The sequence below is a fragment of the Telmatherina bonti genome, assembly GCF_933228915.1.
Source record: "Telmatherina bonti genome assembly, chromosome: 8".
In the NCBI taxonomy this organism is placed as follows: Eukaryota; Metazoa; Chordata; class Actinopteri; order Atheriniformes; family Telmatherinidae; genus Telmatherina; species Telmatherina bonti.
Genome location: NC_136626.1, coordinates 32,390,997 through 32,404,143, shown reverse-complemented (window position 1 = coordinate 32,404,143; position 13,147 = coordinate 32,390,997). Strand labels below are relative to the sequence as shown.

The following is a 13,147-nucleotide window of genomic DNA, read 5'->3' as shown; positions in this document are numbered from 1 at the left end:
ACACCTGGCTAAAGTATGACGTCCGTGGTTGGTCCCAGTATGTGCCAGTTCACAGCCCAAACTGGGCCAAATCATTTCAAGCAGATGACTTAGCAGCCATTACTGGAACAGAGTTGGTCAAACAAAACAAGAAAAAAGAATGCCAGATTACATCAGAGTGTGCCAAAACATAACCTCCTCTGACCTTTGATAACTTGGGACAAACAAGTTGACTTGTTTTCTCTTGTTCAGACTTAACTTGCAAACGTGAGGTTGAGAAAAGCTCCATCTTGCAACCAGTAACTCTAACATTAAGACTGGACACAAGGAAACAGTTCTAAATAAAAATCCCAACAAAGGAAATTAAATGAAATGAAAAATACTTTATTTATCCCCAAAGGGAAATCAATTTCCCTCAAGCTGCGTCTTCGGCAGAAGTGCAGCACCTTTCAGTCTCTTCAAACACACCAATACACACCCGAAAGCCACCACTGCTATCAAGAATCACTCTCGGCTGCTGAGGTGATGTACAGAAACACAGGTGCAATATAAAATCGCTCCCTAAGGGAGGCGTCTAAGGGCCAGTAAGGAGTATTAGATAAGGTCATCAGGGGCCTGTGGATTACTGTAATCCTGTCCAGCAGAGCTGGGCATCACACACAAGCCATTGTAGTGCAGGTGAAGAAGAAGATGGAGGTCGCTACTCGTTTTGCTGCTGTGTTGTTTCTTCTCCTTCTAACTCAGGGTAAGTCTCTGCACACCTGCATGAGGAGCTTCATTACTGAGCCCCTCTGGACACTATGAGGGATACACTCCCTGTTCCGGTGATTAAATCTCCTTCTACTCACCGTAATACAGGCTTCTTCTTGTCATGTAGACAGAATGAAAAGAAAAATTTTGTGCAGCTGGAAATGGTCTCATGTTTGTTTCTCAGCAGGCTTATTTAAGTTTCCTCTTTAGTGTGTTTTCTGTGGAGTTATGCTTCGGCTTGCACACCTCATTCTACCGTCTGCTTTTCCATTTTCACAGCGCTGAACACCGTTCATTCACAGGAGGTAAGACTGCAACCTGAATAAAGGTATGAAATGTGATTTTTAACGGGGTCTGAGAATGACCTTGGACTCATTTCCCCTCTACTGTTCTTCAGGAGGAGGAGGAGGCTCTCCAGGTGGAGGAGGAGCTGCAGGAGGAGGAACAGCAGGTGATCGAGACGTGGACGCAGAACATCAAAGCCTGCACCTGTGACTGCGAATCTCCTGATTCGCCTACAAGCACGCCAACTGCCTTCTCACCTGTCTCACCGCCCGCGCCGCCTCCACCTCAGGGTCACTCGCTCAGCTGCATGCCAGGTGAGGACGTACAAGCAGGGTCACTCGATGAGGGTTTCACCTGTTTTACCCCGCTATGGTAACCAGAAGGACAATGAGATGCTGGTGAAGGACACAGAGCAGATCCTGCACTACAAAAACTCTGCCTTAAAAAACAAGAAAAAAAAATACAAAAATGAGGTAAATGTTGCTTAAAATAAGATAAACTATCTGCCAACAGAACAAGAAAATTTGGCTTGTCAAGACTTCCCAAAACAAGTAAAAATACTCTTAAAACAAGAGGAATTCTCTGGCATAAACACTAAGAATTATCTTACCTTTAAAAAAAAAAAAAAGCAAATGTACTCAATTAAGAGTTTTAATCTTATTTAGATTTCAGTTTTTGCAGTGCTGTGGTTTTGTTCTGGCATCTGTGTGCATGCTGGGTTCCACATGGTGTGATGGATCTGACTGCTGATATGAGTTGCTACGCCTCCTCTAACGTCCTAACTGTTAGCGTAGACTCTGCATCACTGCAAAATTACCACCTGCAAACGGAAACGGGACGTGGACGGACAGCCTGGCATGACAAGTGCTGTTTAGGTAATCTTATTATCTATGCAGGGATGTGAGGAGCAGATTAAGGAGCTCAAAATAGGGCCTGCCCTTCATTCAGTAACCGAGTGAGAGAGCGTACATCAGATGACGCTATGATCAACTTATCACGCAAGAACTTCCGAGCATCAAAGCTCGCTGGAAGTTAGGTCACCGCAGGCAGCAAAGCTGGACAGGAAACCAAGTAAAGAGAGATTACCATCACTGTCAGGGAAGTCCTTTAGAGCACATCCTGGAGTACAAGAATGGGTTTTTGGTTGGGTCAAATAACACAGCAAACCTTACAATATCCTCCACAGAATGCCCATACCACAGAGCTCTGGGTTTTGAGTCTGGATCTGTAACCTCAGACCAGATCAGCTGCTCCAGCCAAGATCAATACACAGGCTGGTACTCCTCCTGGACCCCCAGCAAGGCTCGCCTAAACAACCAAGGATTTGGGTGAGTTGTGTTCATCTGTTCTCCTCTCCAGCTCATGTCACGCATGTATGCATGAATTAAAAAAGAAAAATCGTCTGTTAGGTGTGCATGGCTGTCCAAGTTTAATGACCAACACCAGTGGATCCAGATTGACCTGAAGGAAGTGGACGTGGTATCTGGGATCCTCACTCAGGGCCGCTGCGATTCTGATGAGTGGATTACTAAATACAGCATCCAGTATCGCACTGTGGAGACTCTCAACTGGATCTATTATAAAGATCAGACGGGAAACAACAGGGTAGGAGCTGTTGGATCATGTGACTAAAGCTTCCATCTAATATTTAACTCAGTAACTTCTAAACTTTCTCTGCCAAGTACATCACAGTTTGCTGCTGCTTGCACAGAGATCGTTACTAACTAGTCAAGGAAACATGTAGACGCATCCCAGTTAAACTTAAGGAAGAGTCAGAGCCTGTTTGCTTTCTTCCCCCCAGGTCTTCTATGGGAACTCTGATCGCTCCTCCACGGTGCAGAACCTGCTGCGCCCACCCATTGTGGCTCGCTACATCCGCCTGCTGCCGCTGGGCTGGCATACCCGCATCGCCATGAGGCTCGAGCTGCTGATGTGCATGAATAAATGCTCCTGAGGTGTACTGCCTGTGCTTATTCCTCACCATCACCAGCCAACCTGCTGCATGCCAAAACAGAAAAAGCACTGAAATGAACCGTTATGATCTCCAACATGTCTATCTTTGATAAGGCTTTATTCAGGCAGGTGGACACATTTGGCATCCAATTGGATGCAGTGCTTATTTGTCTTAAAACTGACATAAATGTATTTTATTATTAACATGTCATGTATGTCAGAAATTCCAGCTCAAAATCCTGTGTGAAGGTGGTCAGCTAAAATAAATCTGAAGGAGTAAAAAGAGAGCGAAAAAGAAGGACAACACTGCTACAGTGAAATAAAAAAGAGATTTAACAGTTAAAGAGACCAAATGAGCTTGTTTTTATTGAAGATTTACCGTTACATTTGTAAACATGAATAATCTAAAATTGTTAAGCATTCATTAATTCATGGGTTTATACTGTCATGGAAATGTTCTGTTGGGGGGGAAAAAAAGCAGATAAACACTGACTATGCTACTAATTTGTGTCTGTAACAAAAGCACAAACTTAATACTTGATTTCTGTTAAACAGCTGATAAACATTTTGTGTTATAAATATTACCAAACAAGTAGTCACACGTCAGTATTAATATAATACATGGTGTTCCCTCAGCAAAACAATGATCCAAAGAGAGAAATGTACTGTGGCGAGTAGAGTGTGCACAGTCCATACAGTTGCACAATGCACAACACAATACGGTCATGTCTGGACTCTGTGTTACTGTTTCAGTCTTCATACACTGTGTGCACGTGACAAAACACGAAGTGAGGAAGATTTTACAGAGTCAGGGCTATATGGCTGAGCTGCAAAGTCTCTCTTCAAGTGCAACGTTTGTAAAGGTTAGGAGTTATTTCTGCTATGCTCATCTCATGGCAACTAAAATCAATGTTACAGTGCAGGTTCACTGTGACTCTTCTCTTCCCAAGTGGTTTACTGTGTGCAATCAGTTCAAAACACAGCATTGCAGTGATTCCCAACCAAGTACATGGAAACAGCCTGCATTCAAGCTGAAACTCCAACACACACACACACACACACACATATATACACACTATTATCTGATTAAAGTCAGCAGTAATAAAACTGTTTTTCAGCTTGAAAAGCAGCAAACAGCAAGTGAAAATGTAGCTAACACCATATAAAGTTAGCTAACAGCATATGAAAAGTTAGCTAACACATGTTAGGTTAGCTAGCATTGAAAAAAGTTAGCTAACAAACTAATGTCAAGCATTAGCTAAAAAACTGAAAAGGAAACTGCTAACAGAACTAAGCAGTTCACATTAAAATAAGTACCAAATAATTAAATGCTTAGTGATACAAATTAAGAACCAAAACTATTTGCTAAATCTCTGCAGAATAGTTAAACAGCTAAAAGCTAAGCACGTTTTAAAGATAAAAACTTGAGACTACCGCAAAGGTTGCAAATAATGTTGAAAGGCTTAGTTAACTGGTAAACAATTAAACAGATAAATAGCTAAAATGATTGATTAATTAAAAAAAATTGACATAATTCACTTAAACATTCTTATTGTGACGTTAAAACTATTGTAACAGTCACTTTGAGACGTGTAAAATCAAAAACTCAGAACACAGCAGTAGACGGTGGTGACTGAAAAGTCCTTAAATTCCCTTTAAAAATAAATAAAAAAGGTTGGGAATCACTGCACTAACACACCCAGACTGGCTTTCATGTTTCTCTAGCTGCTGTAAAAACAACCTTTTAGCAATAACTAGCAAAAACTCAGTTCACACTTTGTCTATCAAACTTTTACAGCAGTTATTTTGATATCTTAAATCAAGTGTATTTGTGTTTTAAAAACAGATTAACCACTTGGAGATTGCCCGTGTGAAATATCAGCTTCAGATGTCCTTTGCCATCAACTGGATCCTTGACATTTGCTCAAAGCAGTGCAAGTTGTAAGAAATCTAGGTTGTTTTGTAACACTTCAATGACATTTTAAAACATTATTTTACCATTTATAAAATGAGATTAATTTTAAGATTGGTTGTGAAGTGTAATGATTGTTTTAATTGAATAAGATACCTCCTTGTATTATAAAACACACATTATGCACAATGTAAGTGCTCGTTAGTTAAAAATCTACTAAATGCAGTGCTTAATTGTGTCCTGCAGAGGGCAATGTGGATTAGAATAACTTTTAGTTTATGGCACCACAGTTTCTAAAATGGCTGCATTTAATAAAGACGTAATAACCTAAAAGATCCTAAAAGATAAGTGATCGGCTCTAAGCCTTTAGTTGGTCAGATTGCCAGCGCAGCTACAAACAAGCTTGCATTGACTTGTAGTTTCACGGCTGAGCTTCCAGTATGACAGAGCAAACCCAAAGACCAGGCAGCTTAGACAGAGTTACAATCCTGGATGAAATGAACTAAGTTACAAACATTACCAGTTTTTATTTGTTAAGAATGCCTTAGATTAACCTTAAGGAAATACTACACAGTAAAATGTAATATATATATATATATATATATATATATATATATATATATATATATATATATATATATATATATATATATATATATATATATATATATAATAAAATCAAAAATACTTACACTTAAAATCTACACTTTTATCTATCCATATATATATACTGAGTCTGTAATATATTTACTTTATAATACAAGTTATAATCAGAATTACATAAGTAATCATATAAAGTCTATCAAACATGGAAGCTTTAAAAAAATTAAGACATAAAAAGGCTTTTGGCCAGTCTGCAAGCAGTGTTTACAACAGTAGGTTTGGTAGTCGTGTGTGTGTGTGTGTGTGTTCAGCAGGTGTGCTGGTTTGCAGGGTGTTGGAGGTGTAGGTGCAACAGAAGGGAAACAGGATGCTGAGCTGGATGTGAGAGAGCTGCGGTGGATAAATATTACAGAGCTGTCTCTTTTAGGTCGTTGAGATTTGGCAAGCGAGATCTGGACGGGCGTCCAAAGCCGTGCCCGTTCTGGCCTCCCTTGATGCCCATTTGCTCCGGGTAGGGGTTTCCCTCAGGGCGGCCCATGGCGGACGGGTGCCAGCCGGACTCCAGCTGTCCAGGCAGCGGGTAAGCTGTCTGTCGGCTCTTAAGCTGGGGCGTGCTTACCCCTGAGTGACCCCGGCTTTCGGTAAAAACACCTTGAGCAGACGCTGAATTAGGCAGCGGCTGGTAGCGCATGTCAGAGGACGGCGTCTGGTTGGAAGATGAGGAGGAGAGGTGCAGGAGCTTGCGCAGTGACTTCAGTGGCTGACTCTGAAAGACAAATGACACATTTCCAACAATCAGCACCATGAAATGAAACATTTCAACCGCTGGTATTTCTCTGGCGACTCACCGGGGAGTGTGAATCGGACAGTTTCTCAGGCGGCCAGTCCTTGTCCCTATCACGGTCTCGCTCTTGGTTTCGGTCTCGGCTCTTGTCGCGGGACCTGTGGCGACTGCTCTGATGACCTGAGGACCTTGAGGACTTCTGGATGACTGTGTCCATGCCTTCGCTTGCAGCCTTTCACACAGAAAATAAACATATATTTTAATCATTTCTCATTCAGAAAAGAGATCTGAGGGCTTCATGCCATCCTTGACGCATGTGATTATCAATATTAGTGAAGTTATTGTTAGAAAAGGACCTTAGTGCTGATTAGTGACAAGTGTAGTTAATTAAAAAACAGAAGAAAAGAAAACATGGCATGCATCTGAAACATCCCTCAGCAGTTCCTGAGGAGGAGACGAGACAATTCGTACTTTTAGTCGACTTCTCACAAAGCAGAAATTATTTTCCAGCAGCTCCGACTGTCTCTTGGCCAGATTGTGTTTATTTATGCTCTGTCTTCAGCAGTAAAACCCCCTCCCCACCACCCCTTCCTCCAGCATCTGAACAAACTGTCACTTATAAATAGAAGCATGAATGGAGTCTCATACACCAGTTTCATGCTGAACCATTTCTCCCGAAGTCATTTTAACACGTCAAAATGTGGTGGCCTTTATAATTAGGAGCTATTTTTATCCCACCCCCACTCCTCCTCCATATATACTCTGTAATTAAGACATAGGCTGTAATAGACTTTTAGTAGTTCATCAGATGCTTTGGTGTGATGTTGGTGAGTTTACACTGGATGTCAAAGCCTCTCGCTCATCCTCAGCTCATGCAGCGTGTGAACAGAGACGTGCTGTCAGGTTGTTTCGGATTTTTATTAAAAACATTTAAACAAGATTTGCCGAACACAGATGTTCCCTGTCAGATCCATCACTTCAACAGGAAAAACTCTTTTTTAGTTTTAATTAAAAGATACAGGCTTAAAATCTAACATCAACTAGCTGAAACTTGCCTTATTGTAGATTTTCCTTCTTTATTTTGAAGAGTTGCTTTCAAATCATACCTGTGTAAATGGATCTGACTGGTTGGCAGCTGCTCTTTTTTTTATCAGACAACTTCATTGTTAGAAAATAAACTGAGCAAACCAGAGTAAAAATGAACAATTCATGATTAATGATGGAAATGCATGCAATGTTTGTGTGACATGGAGGTAGGAGGCGATATAGTAAAGCAACATGTACCATGGGAGAGGACACTACAGGGAGGACTCTCACTGAGGATCTATGTTTTATGTTATTCTTTGGACTAAACAGAGGGAAAAGACATTTCTTGATGACAGGGGGCCTTCCATCAACGACTTCCATCTGTAATATAAAGGCATATGACTGGTGGCACAGAAAAGCATGATGCACATGAACATAGAAATAAATGTATTCTGTAAAGATGCCAGCGAGGCAAACAATCCAGATATCCAGCAAGTAGACAGACAACAAACAAGGTATTGATGCCATTGGGAGTGAAAGCATCCAAAGCAGGCCACTTGTCTACAGAGAGAACTTACCATTTGGGATTTTTTCTTTTTCTTTTTTATTGCTCTGAAGAAACCCTGCTTCTCCTTTTCTTTGGATGGCTCAGATGCATTCAAGACTACTGTATCTGGACCATTCCTGAAAATAAGGGAAAAAGGACTGAGAGAGCTCATGATGTCTGTCAAGCCCACCATGTTGTCTGACCAGCATGCTGCTAACTTTGACAGCACTGAACGGATTAGTGTTGCTGTCATGCTATCGATGTTTGAAAAAATGGTTTCTTGGCAAACTGAGTAAAGTATTTTTACTTGTGGAAATGTGATATAATTACCAGGGGTCAAATGCAGGCTGACGTTTGGAGTGATTTGTCAAGCTGCTGCCATCCCCGGACATGCCAGAGCCCCGACTCTGACCCCTGCTGTCGTGGAAGGAGTTGTCTGGCCGGGGTGAGGGAACTGTCCAACAAACACAGTGAACATGCTTATTCTCCTTTAAATCCAGCTGAAACAGCAAACTAGTCCCTGTGAGCTGAAAACCATTTTAATAACATGGTTACCCCTGTCAGAGAAGGCGTGACAAATAAAAACAAATACAAGAAATTCCTACAATATAAAAAGAAGAATGAGGTATAATCTGGTCATATCGGTGCAGTCGTCTGCACCCGGCAATTAAAGTTTTGTCCATTAAAGCTACTATGTGTAGAATCCAGGGACCACGGAAGTGCTGCCACATTCACTGGGATGTACAACAGAAACAAAAGCAAACTGACCACACACAGTATCTCCAAATATTTCCATCTTTGAAACAATGGTTGAGAATTTATCATTTCTTTTAACCTTACAGTCGCATAGACAACCTACTGGACCTGTCTGGTATTGTACACAGCAAAAATTATATGTCAAAATGATATGTATCATGGTTTGATTTGATGCTTTAAGATTATGATGAATTACAGTATTTTTTTAAGTCCATAACGTACAATAACAGGGAAAACAGAGAATGTTACTGCTTGTTCAGTATTACTGGATATAAAGTTTTTGCCCCTAAAATACATATTGTGATCATCCATATGTTGCATCCTCTATAACAAGGCAAACTCCAGTCCTCGAGGGCCGGTATCCGGCAGGTTCTTCTTGTTTCCCTCCACCAACGCAGCTGATTTGAATCAAATGCATCCGGCAGCTTCTTGTCAACCTGTTCTTAAGTTTCGCTCAGGTGGGTTGGAGCATGGAGACAACAAAAACCTGCAGGATACCGGCCCTCGAGGACCGGAGTTTGACACCTGTGCTCTGTAATGTAGATTTTAGTAAACACTAATGGTTGAAACTAATCAAGGGTATGAGGTTGCACTGTAACCATCCATACATGATTCCATTTTTTTAAAATATTAAATAAAGTAAAAAGATTAGTTACTGTCTCAGCGGGGTTTTTATTTAATGTTGTTTATTTTGCTTTTATTTTCAAACCTTGGACTTTTTTTTTTTTTTTTAACAAAGTGCCCTTTACCAAAAATGTGTTAAAATTATAATAGTATTAGCCATTTGTGGTATCTTCTTAGATGAGTAACATCTATTATTATATTTACAATGTTAAAACTGTATCTTTAGAAACTCTGATGATGTTTTTTAAAGCTATCTTGCTTTGTACAAAAATGACAACTTTTGGCTAAGCTAACAGTGTGCCTACTAGTTAAGCTAACACTGTAATTGATAGTTCAGTTTATTGTTGACACTGTGCCTGTAGTGTAGCTAAGCTAATAATGTGACCCTTACTTTAGCTACGATAACAGTAATTGCTAAGTCAGCTTAGGTAACAGTGTGTTGGTGACTTTAGCTGAATAAATTATTGAGACTACTAGCTTAGCTAAAATGGCTTTTTGGCCCAGACCAAAACACATTTATCAATATTTGATAAAACATTCTTGTTCCCCAGAGGATTGATCCAAATTATGCAAATGCAAAATACCTCATTTATCCATTAAGTAAATTGATTTTGAAATGAACTTTTCAGCATTGTGCAATCACTGCAGCTAGTTAATATTTCTGGTTAAATCTTAGACATTTTACGGTTTAGAAAAAATAAATAATGTGTCAAATGTTCTAATAGTTTGTTGGCTGATTTCTATTTTTTTTCCCCCCAAATATAAACTGTAGCAGCAAGTTTTAAAAAAATGAATTAACTGGAAAGTGGCCAGATGTCATCTTAGTTTTTGAGCTGGTTCCTGACTTAACAAACCTCTGTAGAAGCTGCCGACCCGCCTTGGCATGGATTCACTGTAGATGTTGCGGTTCTCTTTGGAGGAGCTCCCATCTTCGGTTTGCTGGTCGTGATATAAGCCAACCTAAGTCACAACACAAGAACTAATCATATAAAACCACAGAGTTTCAGTGCATGCTTCTCTGTCTGAAATTATACCTTTATTTACCTAAAGGAACAGAAAAACACGGGGGCGTATTGACTTACGAATGGTCGTTATAATAAAACATCTGTGGAGGTTATGCATGCCTTCCAGAATCAAACTGAAACCTGCTGCGATGACGAGCTTTGCTATGCTATCATAAGAAGTCACATTAGAGGGAAGCAAAGCAACAGAGAAAATGAGGAGGCATCTGATGCAGAGAGAGACAGAGAAAGAGAGATGGATAGCAGTTCATGACAGCAGTATCCACCCACATCCGCTCTCTCGGAAGACTAGAAGTGGGTGGGGAGTGGTGGGTGCAGGCAGAATGTCGGACCTCGCTTTTTTGCCGCTGTGTGTGAAAAGATGCGGTGTTGTCCCTTGTGGAGTCTCTTATTGGGGGTCTGCTGTGGGTGACCTCAGTGGGTGCCTGTTCACTCTGTTAATGGAGATATGATGAAGCATGAAGAGAGCTCAGCATTGCAGCACATACGTACAAATACACACATGCACACTATATATACTATATGTGTATATACAGTATATATAAATACACAAAATAGCGTGATTCAGCTCAAATCCTAATAAGAAAACTGCTTTCATAGTACATGCATAGTTCATCGATTAATTACAAGTTATGTTGACCCAGTGTTTCTCAAATCCAGTCCTCAGCCCCCCCCTGCCCTGTTTTAGACATGTTCCTCCTCCAAAGATCTCAGTCAGATTATTGAACTTCCTCCTCAAGTTCTTTGCACCCTGTTAACAAACCTTTGTTTGTTTCACCCAGGTGTGTTAAAGTGGGTTGCCTATAAAACATGCAGGGCAGAGGGGTCTGAGGACCGGAATTAGGAAACACTGTGTTAACCTAAGGCACAGGTGTCAAACCCCAGTCCTCGAGGGCCGGTATCCTGCAGGTTTTTGTCGTCCTCCGGCCCTTGAGGACTGGAGTTTGACACCCCTGACCTAAGGACACCAGATCTGACTAAAAGGCTCAACACAGGCCAAGGAAATTGTTAAATGAAGCGAGAGTAAATCCTGACTGCATCGTTGGACAAACTGAGACAGAGGCAGAGCTATCTAACATAACTGGTGTCGGTATTTGATGTGTTGAGGTCCATTGGACTTAGGCTTTCCTCAAGTTTGGAGAAGGTTTGCTGTGGGCTGATCACTGACCCTGCTCATGTCTTCTTCCCTGGAGGAGCTCCCAGAGTGGCGGGGCAGCGTGCGGTGTTGCAGCTGCGGAGATAGGAGCTGGAGGCTGCTGGCTCTGGTGGGCATACCCTGCCCGACTGAAAGCCCCTCGTCTGCACCGTGTGTCCTCTGGTGATCCCTTCGTACGTACATGGAATGGCGGTGCGGTCGCTGCTGAGACGAGAAAGGGCTGGTGTACCCCTGGCCATAAGATAGAGGGTCGTGTGGGGTGGACAGTGAGTGGCCGTGGATTCTTTCCATGCTACCTTCCCCGGGATCCAGGGCATCTGGAGACTTGGCCTCTTCTGAGGTCTTATGGCGAGTAGAGGAGCGCCTGTAGGAGGAGTCCAGCGTGTTGCTCTCTCTTTCTGAACGCATGTTTCCTCGACCAGCTGTGCTAGGTCCCAGTCTTTCCACCCTGCGAGATGCTGGGCTGCTGGGAGCCGTAAGGTCAAGACAGCTGGAGGGAAAGAAGCGAGATGTGGGTTCGTCTGCATACAGGTGAATGTCGTTTAAGTTCCCCACGGACTTTGCATCGCTAAGCGTCCCGTAGCTCTTAGATAAGTTCAGGTAGGCAAACTTGGAAGAGGGCGTGGAGCCGTGAGGCTCCATGAAGCTGTGTCGCCCATGTTTCTCCCCCGACTGAAGTGTGTTGGTCTTCCCTTCCACGAAAGAGTGGCGGTTCTGCTGTGAGCGGAAGTTGGATTTGAGGTACTTGGCTCCAGGACCGTCCGACACCTTGGACCCCAAGTTCATCTCAAAGTCGCCCTTGTTCTTGGTGTCGGAAGTGTGCAGATGAGGCAGGTTGCTGCTGGCCAGGTCCATGCTGCAGGCGGTGGAGTGGTTGAAGATCTGCGGCTGGTAGTTCTTGGGATGCAGGGTAGGGCTGAGGTTGATGGCAGCAGACATGTTGCCGTTGAGAAAGCTGTCGTTGTTAGGGTGGATGTCCTCATGTCGAGGTAAGCTGGAGCACTCTCTGCTGCTGGAGCGATGGCTTCCTGAGCTCTTCCCCCCATGGCTCCTGTGCAAAAAACAGAGATTGAGGAAACTCATTCTGTCAATTCTATGGTTTTATATTGTGGAGAAAAGTAAAGTCAGTGTGTTTTAACCCTTAAAACTCTAAAAGATCCCTGACGCCCTTGATGGCTATTGCTTATCTCGTCAACAATTACACAGGTCAACACTCTGGGGTCAATTGTGATTGAAAGCTTATCCTTTATGTGATCTAGGAAAGTTCTCCAGGCATTTATATCCTTCCAGGAGCTTTACGATCCAGCTGAAAAATGTAGTTTTTATTCAGAGACCAAACTGTTAAATCCACAACAAGACATGATAACACCATTATTGAATAGATTTTTGTCATTTTAAAAAAAAAATCACTATTCTTTGGTAAGACACCCTATTTTGACCAGAGATTATGATGAAGTATCTGTCAAACATTTGACCAATCAAAGATCTTAAATCTTGCCATTTCCAATAAAGAGCAGCCATATATCAACAGTTGAGCAGAAAATTATATGTGTGTCTGAAAATAAGAAAAATAATGGTCCTCTATGTCTGGAATAAAGCGATTAAGATATTTTTGATGCACAATGGCATTGAAAAACCAGCTATGATGGTTTTGTCAGGATAATAAGTAAATAGTAGCATAAATAAATGTAAATAGCCCAAAAAAAAAAACCAGTAGGTTGAGGAAATGTAAGGCTAGGCAAGGTCATTT

The 13,147-nt window shown here is 41.8% G+C and overlaps 2 protein-coding genes across 3 annotated transcripts in view; one reads left to right on the top strand and one right to left on the bottom strand.

Annotated features, from left to right (window-relative positions):
* Nucleotides 1-669: 669 nt before the first annotated feature.
* Nucleotides 670-2,968, top strand: LOC306759416 (retinoschisin-like; the record flags this gene model as incomplete). The annotated part of the gene is made up of 6 exons (XM_079245067.1): nt 670-724; nt 1,009-1,034; nt 1,127-1,328; nt 2,201-2,342; nt 2,424-2,619; nt 2,816-2,968. 6 exons carry the CDS (start codon nt 670-672, stop codon nt 2,966-2,968), a joined length of 774 nt encoding a protein of 257 aa, XP_079101193.1.
* A 2,671-nt stretch (nt 2,969-5,639) lies between these two features.
* LOC306759612 (cyclin-dependent kinase-like 5) overlaps nt 5,640-13,147 on the bottom strand; it is a 58,373-nt gene continuing 50,865 nt past the window's right edge. The window contains exons 12-19 of one of the 2 annotated variants that reach the window (XM_079245302.1): nt 11,410-12,448; nt 10,574-10,675; nt 10,074-10,179; nt 8,170-8,293; nt 7,871-7,976; nt 7,551-7,673; nt 6,331-6,498; nt 5,640-6,248 (exon numbers count right to left, since the gene is read on the bottom strand). In XM_079245302.1, the coding sequence (XP_079101428.1) occupies nt 5,889-6,248; nt 6,331-6,498; nt 7,551-7,673; nt 7,871-7,976; nt 8,170-8,293; nt 10,074-10,179; nt 10,574-10,675; nt 11,410-12,448 (2,128 nt within the window). In that variant the 3' untranslated portion in view covers nt 5,640-5,888. The remainder of the gene's footprint in view (nt 6,249-6,330; nt 6,499-7,550; nt 7,674-7,870; nt 7,977-8,169; nt 8,294-10,073; nt 10,180-10,573; nt 10,676-11,409; nt 12,449-13,147) is intronic. The other variant, XM_079245303.1, reaches the window with a different exon arrangement.